We start from the raw sequence: 21,597 nt of genomic DNA, 5'->3' as shown, positions 1-21,597 counted from the left end.
GCATCGCACAACTAATAGCCTACTAAAACTAACGGGGAATACCAGAAAATAATAATATTTTGACATACGGTTGGTGCAGATATTTAAATTGGATAAAATAATTATTGTGGTTGGATAACGGGTGGATAATTAATTTGTACATTGATTCGGATTACCATGAGAGGCCATCCGCGCATCTCTACTACATATCTTTGCTGTTAGGAAGAAACCCTGTATCCCATATTGCAACTTTTAATGCTTTTGTTAATAAATTTTTTATTTTAAATATGAACAAAGGCAGGAGATGCACGTCCCCACAGTTCTTTTTTACACACAGTGCTGGACCCACAAATCATAAATAAATAAAAATAAAAAGGTGAGTCTGCACACAAACTGCTCTACAGTCTTTTTAAATTATAACCAAAGCTCTAAAGTTAACGTTTCTCCCATGTAGGGCTAATAAATTAATACATAAAATAAGGAGACTCTTTTTAAATAACCAAAAGTGAACTTTCTCTTATTATTATTATTACTTTGGAGACTATGGCAAGCGCGATCCTATCGCACACCTTCCTACATGACCAGCTATGGCTTTGCAGTCCAGAGGATGAGATCTGCACGTAATGCGCGGATGCGCAGATTAAACAACAGACAGGCAGCGTTGCGGAATGCGTTTGTGTCAACTGTACTTTTCTTCATAGAGAAAAAGAAGAGCACAGGGCGTATTCAGTCCGACTTCATAGGCTACTATAGTTGCCTTTTCATAAATGATATTTTTTTGTACTTAAGCTGTCGTGAAAGTTTATAATATTTAGAGAAATGTAAAGTTTCAAATGCAAAAGTAGTAGTAGTTGTGAAGGTTAGCAAACTGGACATTTATACTGAATGTTTCCTGTATCCTCATCTTGCGCTAATGCACACAAGTGTTTCACCAGGTTTTATTTGTGTTGTTTCTCATAAGCGTACATCCGTTGTCCGTCAACAACACAGCAGTCTGTGCCTTGACTTCTGTGCGCTCAGCCGCTCACTGTGCTGAGCGCTCAGTGTGTTGACTCCATAGAGTTGGTTGACTCACTCCCAAGCCGCAACCCTATATTTATGCGCGACCAGCACAAACATTGTCGAATAGTTGATGACGTCTGTGTCCACAGGGGAACTACTATGTGCATGCCGCCACCTATAGGATCGGGGGTATATATGCAAGTGTTCTCTGTTGCGCAAGGATCTTGGCCAATGTGAATGCAGGCCATCTGGTAGAGGCCATTCGTTCTCGGGAACAGTTCGTATGGAAACGGATCCAGTGTGAAGCCGCCCTTAGATGACCTCTTGATGTTTTTGTCCTCAAATGGTCCATTGTGGCACAATGATGATTGCAATGACGCTTGTAACCCTTGGGTGTTATCAGTCTTTTCAGTTATCTTTCTTCTCTCTGTGGCACAGAATGAACTTTGCTTCATCAGGTCACATGATTCCCTCATAGCATTTACAAGAAATGGTACCACTTCTTGTCAAACATAGATCTCTGACTCCCCCCATCAAAGGAATTGCAGACTCTCTACGCTATAAAATGATGGAGACACCAGAGATGTGTCTGTGAGCTCCAGCATTTACGGCAGCAAACTATTGTTCCATTAATCTGCGTCCACGGCCCACCCCCTGTCCACTCCTCCCTTTCACAAGGATGTCATGATATATTAATTGTTTTACAGAAAGTGCAGTAGGCCTACTGTATGTCTGGTACATCATGGTGTGAAACTTGTCTAGAGCCATACTGTTACAGCTTCAGCTTGGAAGAGGACAGTTGTCTTTGAAGGATACGCAATATGAAATGCATTTCTCAATTTCAAAATATAGTTGAAAGTTCATGTAAAATACCCCCATTATTATTATGATAACTGTTATCATTCTGGAACTTTGAATTAAACCCTTTGAACAACTCTCCCACTGGTTAACAACAGAATCAAACTGATTTAGACATACAATTTACTTCCTTCAAACCCCTAGTCTCCATGGAGGTAGACAGGAACTTAACTACTGTGCCACTAGGGCCTGCATATAGGCCTATGCATGTTTCTTTATCTTCTCAGATAAGTGTTTCTTGTGTCTCTGTCTTTTGGTTTCATTGTGATGGCATACTAATTAAGGAATGGCATCTTTTTCTGGACTTTGAAAACAAACCTATATTTCTTATCAGTATGACAGATTGTGGTGGTGTGTTTTAGTAGATTGATGGCAGACATTGAACTTTTAACTTGTATTCTTGTGTCATTACACAAACACGCATGCACGCACACATGCACGCACACATGCACGCACGCACGCAGGCATGCATACACACGCACACATATTTTAAGTTTGACATTGACATGCTTGACACAAGCTACTAATCAAACTAGTTTTGATTCAAAAGACAGATGGATGTGATCACATATCAATACATCTTATCATAAATAGATGTATTGATCTTTGTCCTGTTTTTTTTGTAATCCTGATTTCGCGGAATCATGTTCAGATGTTGGGTTCAGAGCCTGGAAAGATGCTGGTATTTCAAAAATACAAGATCTCTTTTTGGGTGGTACCTTAAAATCCTTTGCCCAACGTAAGACTGAATTCAATTTGTCTCAAGTATAATTCTTCTGATACTTACAACTTATGAGTTATATCCAATCTGTACCAATATATAAAAGTGAAATGAGGGGGAACTAGAAAAAGTGCACAGGTCTCCGCCAGGTCAGGCAGGTTAGTGATTGTAGCGGACCCAGCTGGACATGAAGGAGTTGAAGATCGACTGATGAGTTTACCATTTTATTTTGTGTCTCAACGTGAACAGAAACATACAATACATATATCAAAAGTCAAATAAATCATTGCATCAATAAAACATGACAAAATATATCTAAACTTCATATAAATCCGAATCACTAAGAATACATTGCCATTATGCCATACACAGCCTACATTATCCATACCATTTGACAGTGCATACATAAACCACCATAAGAAAACAATAAAACTCAATGAAGTATCCACAGTGACAACAACAGTACCAAGAAAACATTTATATAATAATACCTTTTTCCCCTTCCAGCTAGGCACTATAGGCAGAGTTCTGTAACCGTCAGTCCTTTCCTTGACCATCCTTTCAGGTCCAATTGGCATACATGCTCTATGCAGTCCTTTCCTTCCGTGCCGTCAGTAACAAACATTTCTCCTGCCCATGCTGTCACTGAGCTAGGCTTAAATAGCCCCCTTTCAGGAAGCCGGCCGCCCTGAAAGTGCACATACAAAGTTTTACACAGATTGGTGCAGTTATAGGTAAAAACAGGAATCGGCCTGTCATAGCGCCACCATGAGGTTGATTTGAACATTTTCAAGTGGCATTTCTTCCTCAGCCTAGTGGGAATATACGTGCAAAATTTCACTGAAATTGCACGCTGTGTTCATGATTTGAAGCATTTTGTTCAAAATGGAGCACTCCTGCAAACTTTGGAAGCCATTCTTAGCCAATCAGGATGGAATATAAAAATTCTGAAAGACACGTTTCGTTTAATGACTATAGAGATTCTGTACTGTGTACCGATTTGGACAAAATCTGTAGGAGTAATGTCATTTTAGCTGCTCACAGACAGGACGGACGGGGACACATACACACACACACACACACACACACACACGGACGGACGGACGGACGGACGGACGGACGGACGGACCAGGTGCAAAACATACTCTCTCGCCAGGCCGAAAGACAATAATTTCGAAAATATATTATTGAAAGCCTCTTCTTTAAGGAAGACAGTCTTAGGTTATATATATTCTCAAATGTTTATTAACACCCCTAATTTTAGTAGTAGAGCATTTTGGGCAGAGGATTTTGGGTGCCAGCTGTGACGGCCCTGCCCCTCTGCCTCACTGTTGGCTAGCCGGCAGCCTTGGTGATTGCCAGAGTGGAGCAGGCCATCAGGCCAACTTGGTATACCTGTGGTTATGGGTTTGGGGGAGTATATAAGGTCCTCTCCTTGAAACCTCTCAGTCTCTCCATATCCTCTCCAGAGCTTGTCTTGGGTGCCACCTGGCCTGAGTGGGTTTAGCCCTTTTGTTTAGTTTTGCACTTTTCTATTCAACACTCACACAGCACACTCTACACATTCACACACTGCATACATAACTGACTACTGACTTATTCACACCTCATTCCATTCCTTTTTGTTTATTGCTTTATTTCTTAAGTTATAGTCAAATAAATATAAGTTAAAATGTTTGCATCATGTGTGGACTCCCTTCTTTTGCCATGTAACCCTAGTGCATGACACAGCTGGATGATAAAATGTGGCAAAGAATCTTTAAATGCAAAGACAATCACTTGTTCCAATAGTACTTATGAGACACAATACAATATCATACATGTAACCCCAGCTATACGTAGTAAATATGATCCTACGTGTTCTGGGCAATGCGTGAAATGTAAAACCATTGCTGGTACATACAGTCATCTGATGTGGTTATGCCCCAACATGGTACATTTTTGGTTAATTGTTCAAAGGGAGATAATGAAAGTTTTCTGGATAGACATTTTTTTTTTTTATTATTTAGATATTTTGGGAGTATACATGACTACTACATTTTTTATTATAATTTTTTTTTTATTGAAAATGGTGAAACAAATTGTTGGTTTCTGGCTTGTCGTTGATTCTCTCTTGTGTTTTTATTTAAAAAGATTGTGTGTATGTTAAAAACGTTTATAAACGTTTTTGAGAATTTAGCTGTTTGTTGCCTGCCAAAAACGTTTATAAACGTTTTTATAAAAACAATCGAAAAAGATTCTCTAATTTTTGAGTTTTTCACAACGAATTAGGAGATAACAATTTTCAAAGATTTGCTGCTCCATTCACTTCAATGTTAAAAAATAAACGGACAAAAAAATCACATTGTTTTTTGGTTTGAAACACAGTGAAACAAGCTATTTTCAAACAACACATGTCAACGAGGTCACAATGACCTCGTTGACATTTGTAAAACCACACCTGAATCTCCTCAGTGATTAGCAACCATCAGGGGATCAATCATACTGGAGAAAAATATTCTGTGGCTACTTGAAAACACAACACAATCGCTTAAAAACCCTGGCAGAGGCTACAGACTGTTCTAGAAAAACTCTGGCAGTCAATGTGTTTTTGTAGTGTGCACGTAATTTTGTCAAAAATCTAAAGAAATATTGAAAGAGAGATGTATTGATTGTCTGGCTGACTGGCTAGGTCTTACACCACACGTCCAGATACCTCATGTTGCATAGTGTGTAATAATAAACGTTATTTGTATAGCACCTTCCATGACATTTAATGCAGCTCAAAGTGCTTTACAGAGCAAGAATACAATTACAGGAAAAAGTACAACTAATTTAACAATAAAGCAAAAGCATAAAACAACATTAAAATAATAGCAAAAAGGCAGTTAATCAGGCAAAACAGTGAGGACATGAATAACAACACAGAGATTAAAAAATCAACTAAAAGCAAGAGAAGAAATAGGTCTTGAGCTGTGCTTTAACGCTATCCAGGCAGGCAGTCATAGAGGTAGGAAGGTGCCAGCCCAGATGTGTTCCAGGCTGTTGGACCTTCTTGAGGTCTTTCTCTCTCAGGTTCTTGTAGGACCTGGACATGGAGGCATGGCTCTGGTGGTCAAGCTCCCTGGATCGTAACAATGGAATGTTCTCACATCTTAACCTCTCTACCCGGACAACAACCTTTATAATTACACTCAGAGCAGAAGTTCTGGGTCTTCCTCATGAGTCTTACCCAGACTCAGACTGAGTCAGAGGAACAACTATGGGCAGTTTGTTTGAGCACCTTTCTCCTGGAACTAAGCAATCTTTTAATCTTCCTATATTTCAAAGACTTAGGGCCTCATTCACAAAGCTATTCATAAATGTCCTACAACAGGGTTCCCCAATTAGTTTTCCCCAAGGGCCAAATTATGTCTAGGGTACCAAGCCGAGTGCCAGGGACATTGTGCCGAAATCGTGCATCAATTTATTATTATCAATCGCGCAAAATTGTGAGTTTTTAATTCTTTTTTTCCTCTAATCTAGCTAATTTGACACTGTGTTATTTTAGGCCTGGGATTCATAAATCCTGTGTTGAGGGTCTCACAAGGAAAAAATGCACTCTGGAAACAAAATAAGTTTAGAACCAACCATTTACTTAAAATATTTGGTTGTTACAGTCAGATTAACAGCAGCCAGTTGTACATACTGAAAATCTAAATAAGTCCAGAATCAACTATTTACTTCCAGATGTGTTTGTTACAGTCTGCATGAACAGTAATACAGATAATATATATATTTAACCCTGTCCTACAATATGTGAGTGTAAAGTTTGGTGTATATTTTCTAAGTAAAATATGATGTGCGATTCATTAAACATTAATGCTATTACGCTTCCTACACATTGTAAAGGAATAATATCAAAATCAATGAAAATACAGCCAAAAACACAGCCTGATAAGATTAACTGTTGTAAGCAATTGGTGTGCTGAATGCCTTGTGTCTCATTTCAGATTCTGACAAAGTATACGGTGAAGAACCATGGTCCACAATAATTAGTGGTCAGGAAAGTACCAATACGGTTCTTGTGGATGCGCATGCCGGAAGGGAAAAATCCTACCACGTCAGGTGCAAGTTCAAAATAAACAATATTGTTGGAATTTAATTTCACCTCATGACCCACACAAAGTACAGATACTTGTAGCACGGAGACAATAAGGAAAAAACCAAACTCAGACAGGCAGCCATTGGGTATAATGAAACAATTGATTGTATTCAGATCAGAGAGACAATAGAAGGTTTACAGTATATCACAGGTGTCCGCATCATCGGTCGCGTCTCTCCGTAGTGTAACAGAGCAAGCACGAGCTTTTAACATTGTCCAGTAACATAAACATATGACATCATAGGATGTGACATCAATCGTCCAGCCGTCGGAGGTGTAATCCTGCCATTGGTGGAGAGCGATGAGGTTCCGTCGTCTGATGATGGTAGATGATGGTAGATGATGATTGTGTGACAGTTTATCTCTGGACAACAGCGTCCCCATGTCTGGGTCAAACACGTTTGACATCTCTGACCTGTCACTGGTCAGTGAAGATTTGGTGACACTAAGGGAGACAGCTGTAGAAGAGAAGAGAACACCCAGATACCGTGTTCCCAAAACAAGATTGCCACAGAAAAGGCCTGCTTGGATTCGACCTTGGCTTGCAGACAGAGAGACTAAGAGTACAGAGTACTTTTACCATGACTGAGGTACTGGCCCGTATGGCATTATTAATAGGACATTGTTAACCAGGTTAAGGACCCTAGACACATTATGATAATTAAGATAAGAGATCAAATGAAATGACTCTATCAAGCCTACATCTTATCATGATTTGGATAGGGTCAAAGGTCAAGCTGATCAGGTCTTACCTTTTGACATTATTCAAAATCAAATCAGACAGGCAAAGATTTAAATGACTTAAGGGCAAAAATAAATGGTTATGGTTAGATAACATACACATTTATACTTCTTCAAAAGGACTGTATAATTTATTAATTCAAATAGGAAGCAAAACAGGGCTATAGTTCATGAATTCCCAAGACACTCCACACGTTTCCACAAGTTTTCCCTTTGCAACTTTGCAAATAACTTTATTATAATTCAAAAAAAATCTCAGCTAATGTCACCGTCCCAAGCAAATCTTTTCAACATGTTTGGTTTAACTAAGACAGACAATTTTAGCACAGTTTAATGGCATGGCAGCAGAGAGATTGTAGGGAGGGACAACTCACCAGTCTGTAAGTTTTCATATTGAAATCTGACAAGAGACCTACGTCTCGGGTCATTGATTGTTTCTGTACACGTTCAGAAATAGAAAAGTTACCTTCCTCCTTGTGGAGCTGCAGTCCTTGTGCTTTATCAAGATACAAGTATTTAAAATGGAACGGGACACTTCTGTACTATGTAAATTTGTACATCACTTTACACTTTATTTTGGGAAAAAACTTACGTGATATCATCTTAAAACTCAAGAAATACTTCCTGATTGCATGTAGGCATGTGGCAACAAACATCTGTCTATCCAAGACATAAGTTGAAATCTGTAGGATGAATGGAAATCAAATTTACTGTTCGGCAGAGTTTAAAACAGTTTTAGAACCAGATATAAAATTAAAGTTTAGCCCTGTAGGTACAATTGTATGTACAATTGGCAGGTAATATGACCTTATAGTTGTCCAGGAATTGGATTTAATGGGGTGGCTTACATTCTCGTTCTAAAATGAAACACAACATGAAAATGAAACACAAAACACAGCATTAAACATTAAATCAAATCATATTTAAATCAGATATTCATCAAACTCCCCTCTATTTGACACCCATATATCTATAATATAATGTGTGTCAGATGATTTGTTGATGAGAAAGGGGATGAGAAAAAAAAAATAATAATAATAATAATGTAAAATTAAAAAGTTATAATTAAAACTTAAAAATTAAAATATAACAATGAAAAATAAGGAATAAACATCTTTGTTCTGAAGAGTATATTGAAATGAGATCAGTACAGAAAAATAGCAAATCTGCAAGCTTACAAAAAAATCTTAAGTTAAAATGATAAAATATTTTCAAAACTTTTTAAAATAAATCAAAAATGACTTTATAATAAACTTAATATTATAGTTAATGTTTCCCAATATTGATATAGAACAAATTGAATCTTATTAGGGTAAATTTAACGGATCTATGTTTTGAATGGAATTCAATAGAGACTGTAACCGGTAGGATCACGTTGTCATGGAAACGTGTCTAACGTACCACAAAGCTAACACTTCCTGCTGAAGGAATTATGGGAAATGGAGTCTCAGACCAGAAGGAATTATGGGAAATGGAGTTTTAAGAGACCAGAGTGACTTTGTTCTAACTGACTGGAGAATGACTAAAATTTTGACTAAAATGGTTAGAACTAGCGAGACAGACACACGCATTCCAACACGCATGCCTTGCATAGCTGAAATCGTTCATACATAGATAGTAGAAGGGACAAAGATAAACAGAGAAACTTTCATTCCTTAGCTCCCTCGCTCGCCCGGACACACACACCGTACGACAGCTTGCTGACCCATAGAGAGAGAGAGAGATAGAGAGAGAAATCGTTCATTAATACACACAGACATACAAACATACCGAACATAGATATCTTCCAGCAACAAACTAATTTTGGAATGAAAAAGATTTTAACCTGATTGGTTTACTTATTATTTTAAATTATATTCAAAATATTTTAAATAAATTAAAACTTATTTTTTAATGCAAAAATAATTATACTGATGGTTCAATGAATTTAGAACAGTGTTAAAATATATATATATTTTAAACTTTTAAAACAAGCCTTCATAGTAGAACATTATAGTGTGACAAAAAAATGTACTGACAATGGAGTAATTTGGACGTATAAATTGTAGAGGACAAATCCCCTACCCGTCCCTCAATGGAGTAATTTGGACGTATAATTTGTAGAGGACAAATCCCCTACCCGTCCCTCAATAGAGTAATTTGGACGTATAATTTGTAGAGGACAAATCCCCTACCCGTCCCTCTCATAAACATATACAGAGACAAAGACAAACTATATAATGACCCAGGTAGATAAGAGAATTTATGAGACATTCAGGAATGTTCTCCCAGGGATAAAAGTTGATAAAACATTTTTACTTGACTCACTCCCTAGCGGAGTTATGTTAAACAGTAATTTACAAACAGGCTGATAATTATGAGACACATGGTTCGGTAAAGACAATACAATAAAATAAAGAAAAAGGTACAGTATACTCATCAGATCAAGGTTGGTTCAGGGATCCCGACCCCGATGGCTGGACCATGTGGAATTTGAGACATGTCGAGGGTCCAGTCCAAAGGTCCAGCAATCGCGTCCAGGTCCAAAACAAAATAAATTGTGATACTGTTCAAAGTTAACCTTCATCTGAATAGAAGTGATAAGTCGTTACACCCAAGGCTGGTTCGTTTGATACGTATTAAAACATGGTCTGCCGGGAGTCTGACAATAGCAGTTCCCCCCCGTACACCATATTTCAAACATATCCGGGCTCGATGGACCAATTGTTGGAATTTAATTTCACCTCATGACCCACACAAAGTACAGATACTTGTAGCACGGAGACAATAAGGAAAAAACCAAACTCAGACAGGCAGCCATTGGGTATAATGAAACAATTGATTGTATTCAGATCAGAGAGACAATAGAAGGTTTACAGTATATCACAGGTGTCCGCATCATCGGTCGCGTCTCTCCGTAGTGTAACAGAGCAAGCACGAGCTTTTAACATTGTCCAGTAACATAAACATATGACATCATAGGATGTGACATCAATCGTCCAGCCGTCGGAGGTGTAATCCTGCCATTGGTGGAGAGCGATGAGGTTCCGTCGTCTGATGATGGTAGATGATGGTAGATGATGATTGTGTGACAGTTTATCTCTGGACAACAGCGTCCCCATGTCTGGGTCAAACACGTTTGACATCTCTGACCTGTCACTGGTCAGTGAAGATTTGGTGACACTAAGGGAGACAGCTGTAGAAGAGAAGAGAACACCCAGATACCGTGTTCCCAAAACAAGATTGCCACAGAAAAGGCCTGCTTGGATTCGACCTTGGCTTGCAGACAGAGAGACTAAGAGTACAGAGTACTTTTACCATGACTGAGGTACTGGCCCGTATGGCATTATTAATAGGACATTGTTAACCAGGTTAAGGACCCTAGACACATTATGATAATTAAGATAAGAGATCAAATGAAATGACTCTATCAAATATAATTGTAATCAAGTGAAAGGATTATTCCTGTGACTGAAACACATCAGTGTCTAGCTGTCTATTTATCAGGTCTTTACTACAAGTGTCACAATGTTTTTACATTATAGTTGATAGTCATGATGGGCGGAATTTAACCCTAACAAATATTTTTCTCCACAGTGTGAATGTTTTTGGATTGTATGTCAATAGTAACCAACTAACAACTAACAACAAACTAACTTGTTAACAATTGTATGTCTGTACACTGTATGGACCCATGAAAGGCTGTGGAAAGGCCCTTTCAGCCCATATCATAATAATAACAAAGCATTCGGTTAGAAAATAACTATGATCCCTGTCCCTTTCCAAGGAGGCCCAAATGTTGCAATGGAGAGTATCAAGCAATATACACACGTAGGAACAATTTCTATGTAACCTAACAATTGCACCATAGATTAACTTAATATTGTTAACGATCTTTATTAAATATTGTTTGATAATAACATTTCATATATAGATGTAAACACCAGCGACTCAAAGAGGTGAGCTTACTCCCATGCAACTCAAAATATGTAGATGAAAAGGCTATTATGTGGGGGTTGGGGTCAAACCGCTGCTGTGAGTTTTGTTTCCAAATACAGATGGCGGTCCCGTGGAAAAGTCCCTGGACTCAGGTAGTTAGATAGGGCTAGATAGACAGATATAACGCTATTGATCCTGCGGAGGACATCAGAGACCAAACGTCATTGATCCTGCCACAACCCTTCAAACCACATTGCCAAGAATCCAGAAAGGCGTCTTTCCCTCTCCCAACGTGTCCTCTCTTCTCTCTCTCTTAGAGCTCTTGTGTCATCTTCCTTTTGTTTTTGAAGCATTTTGTCTATTTGTTTCAGAGCAGCTGGATGATTTGCATATCTTCTCCGAAATCTCCTCTCTTCCCTCTCTCTGGCAGCCCTTACTTCTTGATCCATTTATTTTCTCAAAATGTCCTCTGTTCTATTCTGAACTGAATACATGTATTACAATTACAACCTACAATGTAGCCTTTCAGAGCCGCTTGATAATTTGCATATCTTCTCTGAACTTCTTCCATCTCTTTGCTTCTCCTCTCTTCCCTCTCTTTAGCAGCCCTTGCTTCTTGTTCCATTTCTTTTCTTAACATTTCCTCTTTTCTTTTCTGAGCCTGTTTCTCATCATCAAGTATTTTCTTCTGTTCTTCCATGTGTTTGCGTAGCTTCTCCTCATTCTCTCTTGCTATTTGTTCCATTTTTTCTTTCATTTCCTTTTCTTTTCGCTGAGACTCTTTCTCATATTTTTTCTTCACTTCTTCCTCCTCTTTACGTCTCTTCTCTTCATTCTGTTTAATAATTCTCTGTTTCTTTTCCTCTATTGCTCTCTTTGCCTCTTGGAGCATCTCAGAAGTGTATAGGTGTCCTCCATTTTCTTTCACCATCCTGTCAATTTTGTTCAGCAGCTCAGTGACCTGAGAGGGATCCTTTCTATCTTTGTTGTTGAAGACATGATAGCGAAAATTACATTTGCTGACTAATTCTTTTAGATCTGGAGAGGCGTTAAAGACATCCTGAGCTGATTGACCGTCATCAAGCTGGTCACCATTGGTGAAGAGAAGCATGGTGTATTTAATCGACATGATTCCAAATGCTTCCTGAATAATCTCCACAGTTTCCTTCTCCTCAGCTGTGAATCTTCCCAGTTTGATCACAACCAGGAACACATGGGGACCAGGAGCTGAATAATCTGTACACTGAGCCATCTCTTGCATGGTTTTTTCTTGGCTGAACTTGGTGTCAAACAAGCCTGGTGTGTCAACAACAGCGACACTTCTACCATCAACTATACCTCTGACTTTCTTACATTTCACTGTCAGAGATCCAGATGAAAACTTGGCTTTAAAAGCTTCAAAACCCAGGATGGTGTTTCCAGTGGCGCTCTTTCCAGCTCCTGTCTTCCCAACCATCACAATCCGAATGTCCTCATCATTTATAATGGGAGCTGATGGCATAAAATGATATGGTTATGGATGATGATGTCAGGTAACAAACAAAAAAAGGTTTAACGATTAGCTATGTTAATTACATACATGTTGTTTCATTAGAGCTTTTTGGTAACACTTTGTATGAAGTGCATGTCCATAATGCTTTACAACAGTGTATAATTAAAGTTATAAGCACCCAGAAGAACTCAAGTACTTATAATGCTTTCTAACAATAATCATAACACATAAAGTGTAATGTAAGTGTAAATAATGTTATGACTTATATGACAACTTTTTTTTTTACAACAAGGGTTCTTTTATTAGTTTGTAATGATAATAATTAAAAGATGAGTGTTAAAACATATTATATACATTTGTTGCTTTCTATCGTTATAGTGATTTTTAACTGGGGGACAGGGGCATTCGGGTAATTGGTAAGAATGCAATTGTTTTACACAATAAGCCAACAATTTTTGTCTCCGCAAGGCAGAAGGCACAGAGATCAGGCGTTCTGCCCAGAATTTTCACATCCGTCTGTTATAGCGCCACCAGGAGGCCGAATGTTGCAAAACACATTTTCTGATGTTACTCCTACAAATGTTGTCCAAAAATCTTTCGCAATCGGTAAACAGTATCTCTTTAGTCATGTGATCAAGACAGATCTGTCAGATTTTTCACATTCCATCCTGATTGGCTAAGATCGGCTTCCAAAATGTGTAGGAGTGGCCCGTTTTGTACAAAATGCCTCAAATCACAAACTTAGCGTCCGATTGCCGTGAAACGTTGTACACACATCCCCTCTAGGCCAAGGAAGAAATGCCAACCTAAATTGGTCATGGTGGCGCTATAACAGGCAAACTCACGGTGTGTGTTATATAACGGTGGTACGCGAGGCTCCCTCTGATGTTTGAACAACATTTCTAGGAGTAATATAAAAAAGAAAAGTGTTGTTCTTTAACGTAGTGCGAATCTGCGTGCAAAGTTCCACCACAATCGGACGCTGCGTTCATGATTTGCATTTTGTTGAAAACGGGCCACTCCTGCAGACTTTCGATGTCAATGTTAGCCAATGAGGATGGAATATGAAAAATAAAACAGATACATCTTGATCACATGACTATAGAGATCATGTCTACCGATGTGCGTGAAATTTGGAAATAATCTGAAGGATTAATATAAAAAAATGTGACAGCCTGCTGGTGGCGCTATAAAAGGCAAAAGGGAAAAATGCAGGGCAGATGTTTTTCCTTGGCCTCTAGGGAGTGTGCGTGCAAAGTTTGATTGGTGCAGTTACAGTTAAAACGCAAATCGTTATAGCGTCACCATGAGGCTGATTTCAACATTTTCAAGTGGCATTTCTTCCTCTGCGTAGTGGGAATGTGCTTGTGAAATTTCACGGAAATTGAAAGCTGCGTTCATGATTTGAGGCATTTTGTTAAAAACGGAGCAATCCTGCAAACTTTGGAAGCCAACCTTAGCCAATCAGGAGGGAATATGGAAAAAATAGACAGATCCGTGGTGATCACATGACTATAGAGTAACTGTTTAATGATTTGCATGACGTTTGGCAAAAATCTGTAGGAGTAATATAAAACAATGGGTTTTGCACAAATCGGCCTCCTGGTGGCACTATAATAGGCCCATGTGAAAGATTTGGGGCAGAGGTTCTGAATTGGCATCCAGGCTGTGTGTGTGCACAGTTTCGCAGCGACCGGGCCAACGGTGGCGGAGATTAGCTGGTCGGAGACAGACAGGACACACGGACGGACGGACGGACACAAGGACGGAAACATATAGGCTACTATCAAAATACTTCTATGAATTATTTATAATTTCACCTTATCATGGAAATGTGATTTAAAAACAAGTTTTGCTTTCCTGTATATTATACGTTGTCAGTGCCGTGTTTATGTTGGCTTTGTGTCGGTGATGCAGAAAGCATCACCGACACAAGCTCGCCCCTAAACACACTCGCCCCATTTTTTTTGCCGGACCAATGGTACTTGTATTCTTGAATTTGTTTTACTGAGGATAAGGTTAGAAATAAGTTTAGGGTTTGGCATAGTTTTAGAGATTAAGTTTAGGAATAAGGTTAGGTTTAGGCATAGTTTTACTGATTTAGGAATATCAGGTGAATACCGCCAGATTTTCCCCGGGGCGACTGTGTTTTGGGGCAAGCGTTTTGGTATTCGCCACGATCACAACGGATCACAACAAGCTAAACGGTGGAAATAAATAGCGGAGTTAAAATTATGTAATCGTGGCTCAAAACTGGAACTCATCTTGGATCAAGAGGAGAATATTTTCACCAGCAGCACGAAACTGAAGTGGTGGATGTCTTGGGTCACAGAACAGCACTTGCTCCAGGAGCGCCAGTGACATCGCACCCGGGTCGGTCAAAGACTCTCAGCACCAATTGGTGCTGATCAAATGGCACAATAACGCAGTTAATATGACGCGGAAACTGGGATTCAACAGAATTGGAGTGGGGCGGAAGAGTAGCCTACAGACAGTGTGGTATGTTAATGAATCATTCATGCATGAAACCCATTTCAAACAGCATCTTCCAACCAAAACACACGTAGCTTACTGAGTTGATTTCTTAATAGCGAGACAAACTGAATCCGGCAAAGTCGCGATTAACCCTACAGCTGTGACCAAGTAAAGCCATCGCACATTGCAAAGCTGCGGTAAAAAGTTAAACCTCTCGTTAGCTGCATCGGCGCACATTGTCTATGTGTGTGCGTGTGCATCTGTCGGTCTGTCGGTGTGTCTGCCTGTCTGCCTGTCCCTCTGTCTGTCTCTCTGTCTCTGCCTGTAAGGATAAGGATAAGGATAATTCCTTTTAACAGGTCGTTCATGAAAGTCCTTGCGGTCTTGTTTCCAATGAGAACCTGTGAGCAATTGGGGTTAAGAGTCTTGCTCAGGGACAAATTTCATATCATCGGCACATATGCTGGGATAGCCTGGAATCGAACCTGGGGCAACCAGGGCCAGCTGGTTCCCTAGGCGGGCTCACTAACCACTCAGCTATGGCCGCCCCGCCTGTCTCTCTGTATGTCTCTCTGTGGTCTCTGTCTGTCTCTCTGGCTGTCGTGTGAGAACTTAGAGTTAAAGTGCCAATTTTGTTGTTACCATTTTGTACAGCATGACTTTGGCTGACAACTGGGAAAAATATTTTTTTTTTAAATTATATTATTAGGAATTAATTTGCCTCCTGTGTGAACTGTGCATAGCTGAATAGGATGGGACGTAGGTGTAGCCTACTGTATTTTAACATCAGTCATAATGGTGGTACTTGGAGAGCCAAATATTTTCTGAGGTGGTACTTGGTGTAAAAAGGTTGAGAACCACTACATTATAATGATTATATAATGCATTATAATCACCGTTATGATGCATTACAGTGTGTGATAAGTCACTATAAGTGGTGATCGAGTGTTTTTATTAAAGTGAAAAAATATAATTACATCTATACAAGAACAACATAATAAATTTTGCCTACAACAGGAAGGTCATTGCTTTACTTAAAGCACCTTGGCCACTTATAGCGAATTATGATCACACTATTATGCTGTGATTATAATGCATTATACCATCACAATTATAATGTATACTGTATGCCCCTTGCAAAAACAGTCTTTGAGTATCCAGCAATTATGAAGTACTACTAGATCAAGGGTTCCCAAACATTTCAGGCCGTGACCCCCCAAAATAATGATATTTGAACTGGTGACCCCCTACCCTGACAAGCAATTGGAATTATAGCCATTACATTTAGTTTGACTCTGTTCCACAGATAAATATCGTGAAAATAACTGGGACCTAGTCCGAGTGACCGAAACGTTGAATCCCTATTAATACATTGTTGTAAGTGAAGACAGCGTGCGGGACTCCCTTTTTCTGCTCTTCAAATAATAAGAAAAACACATTTAAAAAAAAACTCTCCAATGGGCCCACTGTCCGAACGAGAACGTGCATCAGACAGGCGGAGTCCCACAGCACAACTGTGATGCAGTAGTAGTAGAAACTACTAAATAGGGAATACTGTCTTACGTGTTTGACGTACCTGTGCGACACTAGAGCTTAGCAGTCTATAAAGTTGAGGAAGGGTGTGATGTATTGCTTACAAATTATATATATATAGTTTTAAAAAGCTACTTAGGGAAGCTTTAACACTATCAACACTCTTAACAATAACAATACTTAAAAGTGGGGTAACTATCAACACTTAACAATAACAATACAAAAAACACTTGTAACACTAATAATACGTAAAAAAAAACTCAACACTCTTAAAACTAACAATACTTAAAAAAAAGAAATAGCAACACTCTTAACACTGTTGATACTTAACACTACCAACACTACCAACATAGCGAGCCCACACTGTTTCTCAGGAACAGTATTTTCTAGTTATAATAATGTTGTAAACAGATTGCAGTGCATCTATACTTGACCTTATAAGTCATCATATAACACTTTATAATGATTATTGTTATAAATCATTATAAGTAGCTAATATTGCTTCTAATTGTTAGTTAGTGCTAAATGCAGATTATAATATATGTTTATAAAGGATTGTAGACGTGGGCTTCATAGAAAGCGTTAACAGACCTTCTTCTTACTTATATATTGAAACTTGACTTATATCTTCTGGCAAGATACATACCTCCATCTCTCTTCTGGATTTTTGAATTCATGTCTGTTTCGAGGTGTTGTATTACTTTCTTAGAGGGAGAAAGGATATTATTATATTATTAAAAACGTAATCAAAGCAACACAATCAAACTAGAAAACAGTGCTCCTCATATATCTGGGGGCAGCATTTGTATGATATGGCACTATATGGCACTATACCAGCACGTTTTAAGTTTTGGCTTATAACAAATTTAAACGTCAGGCCTGGTGGATATATGCGCTCCACTGAGCTCATTTTTCTGGTGTTTTCAAGATTTGGTTCATGGCTCTTTTTATGAAGTGTTATTTTTCAACAGTCAATCATACTTCATCTTCATTTAGGCATATGATTCAAGAACACCAGATCAGTGTTTTTTCAGACAGTTGGCACAGGGGCATATCAGTTGGTGAAGTAGTCACAACAACACTCGCGTGTGCAAGCATGCACACACGCACACACGCGCGCACACTCTTATTTTGTTATTCCAAAGACCCAGGTTTAAAAAGCAACATCACAGTTTGCATGGTCTACCACTTTTCCTTTTCAGTTTCAGCTACAATTGACTGTTAGTAGTATGCTGTCATCCAACAGCACTTTTTCTAACCGATTTTGTACTCCTGAATCAGGTCCACTGCTACTGGACACACAAACTTAACTGTTACCGTTTGCACATCTGTCATAGAACGGGGCTGTGTGATGTGGACTCATTAGGCCTGAGAACAAAAGAAAAGTGCCAATGGAGTCCACAGTTACCCCCCCCCCCCCCCACCGGACAGCACAGTGCATCACTGGGAGAGCTTGACCTACAGTCCTTATATTTTACATGTGTTGTCTCCCTCTCCTTTTTAAGAGAGATAATTGCAACGATGTCCAAACTACGATAAAGATAGCTGCACTAGCATCCAATACCGTGCTGTGTCTGCTTCAAATAACTTTGTTGACATTGTTGACCAGTAGGTGCCCAACTACCCGACACCAGGGTAGTTTGGCACTACCCTGGTCTCAATGTCTCAATGGAAGAGATAGGGAGACCAACTCCATCCAGTTCATATGGGCTTGTTATATTGTCTTAACATACTTTACCTATTGGTTAATATAACCTCGAATTCAGTCAGCGAACCTTTCCAGTGAAAAATCAGTCCAATTATTGTCAATTGTTGTTTTGTGACAAATGCAACTTTTAGGAATAATAAGTTCAACGCAATTTAACAAACACACAACATTACAAAATGTCAGCAAGAGGTCTCAGTGTCTTACCTGCTTCAAAGTTGAAATCCTGGTGTAGGTCTGGAGAGACAGAGGAAGTATAAAGACAGGCTATGAAGTTTCATCAACAAGGACCAGCTCACTGACACATCTCTGGTGTCTACATGCCAGACAATAATCTAAAAAATAGCAGCACAACGTATCATGAGCTTGTAGATCAGCTACTTTTGGCAAAGAGATTTGGTGTAGACAGAAAAAAGTGGTACATTTCTGTAAAAAAAAACACTTTCATGAGGAGAAGAAGCTATCAAAGGTTTATTTCTGAAGTATTATGCGACTCATTCCTCCGTTCAAGCAATGAAGTCCAGTGGTCTGTTGAATCCACCTTTTCTATTCATATACTGCCTGTATTTTCTCTTCTGGGATACGTTGATAGCATGTGCATTGACTGATCCATCAGTCTTCCTACCCTTTGTGGTGTCTTAAGTCTAGAGGGTGTTAGTGGTTAACAGGCAGTAATGCATGTATATGCGCTATTTGAACTTGTAAGATGTGTGTTTGATTTATTTACCAACATAAGGAATAAAGTGTGTCACTTATCAGTTCAAATAAGGGACAATTCTGTATTTCAAGGGACGGTTGGCAACCCTATCGAATGTTCTGTTACAAAATGTTGACTTTTTCACAGCTGTATGTATCACACTGGTGTACAGTGAGGACAATGAAAAGAGTATACTTACATAAAATACTTGAATGCAGTATCTTGTTAGTTGTTTGGTATTCACCACTTCATAGGTCACTGTTGAAACGCATTGCATTATGTTATACATATGGACTCAAGGCAGACTTGTTTCACAATGATAGGCATTCAATTTGTCACTGCTAAAAACTTCTTCTCTCCATATTTCAACCTTTTATGTGTTTTTGTAATTTAATTTTGGATGCTTACTTTCCCCCACTATATTTTCAAAGACCCATTTTTTGCTTATATATTATATTTTATATTATATTTGACCGGGAGTATCTATACTTTGAATCAAGTACTGGGGTTCAGTACTTTGTCCACCATTGCATTAGTAAAGTATACAGTAGAGTACAGTATACAATGCAGGTGATAAATTCAATTTCAGAGGGTCTATTGGAGGGGAAATTCACATCCTTTTCAAAATAGTGGGGACACGTCCTTCACACACCTACTGTATACAGTAGGTGTGTGAATACTGTCTACATTTGTCCCCAGTCTGTAGGCTTCTGGTTTTTATTCCTCTCCCCAAAGCAAATGTGCAAAAATGAAATTAGATAGTTTCATTTAGGCATTTAAACTTTTCAAATTATTGGCAAGATATTATTTTGTGAAAAGAAATTAGTTCAATACCATAATTGTTTCAATACCTTCAAATGAATTAACATCTTGATTTGGAAAATGAACATACAAAATGCCAGCTTCTGACAATCGAATGAATTGATATTACCATCAATTTAAGAGGTTAAGTCACACATTTCATGTCATTAAATTACAAGTGGTCTCAGTGTATTACCTGCTTCAATATTGAAATCTTAATGTAGGTCTGGAGAGACAGAGGAAGCTTCATCAACAAGGACCAGCTCACTGACACATCTCTGGTGTCTCCATCATTTTATACTGTTCAGTCTGCAAGTCCTTTGATTGGGGAGTGATTGGCAAGAAGTGGGACCATTTCTTGTAAATGCTGTGAGGGAATCATGTGACCTGATGAAGCAAAGTTCATTCTGCGCCACAGAGAGAAGGAAGATAACAGAAAAGACTGATAACACCCAAGGGTTACTAGCAGCATTGCTAGCATCATTGTGCAGAAATTATGTTTAATTGCCTCAATCCTCCAATCAAAGACACAGATACTTATGTGCAAATACACACATTTCCAGGAACAGAGTCTGATTCATCTTTTTTTTCATACGTGGGTTTTGGCTTAAGTACGCTGAAACGCATGTCTGCTGTGGAGTCTTATATGCCCCAAACCATGCGTAATTACAAGTTATAAAAATGAATGCGTTTGATGATTTGAGATAGGGTTAAGAGAATACAAATGGGATTGGTATTTAAGATAGTCAAAGGGACAGAGCCCTCAATACCCTCCCTTATACCTAACTAACTACTGCTCCAAAGTGAGTGACACCCACAGCCACAACACTAGAGGGAGCGACAACCACAAACTGGTACCACCCAAATATAGAACAAACATGGGAAAATTCTCATTCTACTTCTCTGCCACCATAAAGTGGAATGCCCTGACACCATCCGTTAAAAGATTAAAATTACTGGTTTGTTTCAATACTGTCCTGAAAACAATCTATCAGGAGACCACAAGGGCAGGTAAATGCAAAGTCCCATAGAAAGGAGGGGTCATTCACTGCCAACGCTTTCCTTTTCCTCCTTTTTACGTAATGTGTTTTGTATTTGTTGATGACATTTGGCAGAGCTGTGTAACATATATTTGCCTCTTCTCTTGGCCAGTGCACACTCGTAAAAGAGACTATGGTCTCAATGTGATTTTACTGGTTAAATAAAGGTTAAATAAATAAAGTTGATGACATGTATTATCGTGTAATTTTTTTATGCCATGTTGATGATCATTACGTCCTGATGAGAAAGAAAATAGTTTAGAAGAAGAAAATGATATTCATGGACAATCAAAATCTGTTGCAAAGATTTTTATTTTGATGTCATAATTCAGCGTAATATTGATATGGCACGCTGACAATCAAGAAAATAAAAACATGGCATTTAATGTCAAAAAGGTTGCCGACCCCTGCTGTACCAGCAACATTTAAATAAAGATGTGTTGTTTAAAGATGCTGTTGGTGGTCCCCCTAACTACATACAGTAGTGTGCATGATTTTGTGTTGGTTTAGAC

General features: G+C 38.7%; 1 protein-coding gene across 1 annotated transcript; it reads right to left on the bottom strand.

Moving 5' to 3' along the window:
• Positions 1–3,895: 3,895 nt before the first annotated feature.
• LOC308094380 (GTPase IMAP family member 9-like) lies at positions 3,896–17,535 on the bottom strand (the record flags this gene model as incomplete). Its single annotated transcript, XM_080441001.1, has 3 exons — positions 17,489–17,535; positions 11,857–12,833; positions 3,896–3,955 (listed from the first exon to the last, which is right to left on the bottom strand). Exons 1-3 carry the CDS (start codon positions 17,517–17,519, stop codon positions 3,896–3,898), a joined length of 1,068 nt encoding a protein of 355 aa, XP_080297127.1. The 5' UTR covers positions 17,520–17,535.
• Positions 17,536–21,597: the final 4,062 nt, after the last annotated feature.

Source organism: Gymnoscopelus braueri (assembly GCF_963280865.1).
Source record: "Gymnoscopelus braueri genome assembly, chromosome: 2".
In the NCBI taxonomy this organism is placed as follows: domain Eukaryota; kingdom Metazoa; phylum Chordata; class Actinopteri; order Myctophiformes; family Myctophidae; genus Gymnoscopelus; species Gymnoscopelus braueri.
This window is presented reverse-complemented; position numbering and strand designations above follow the sequence as displayed.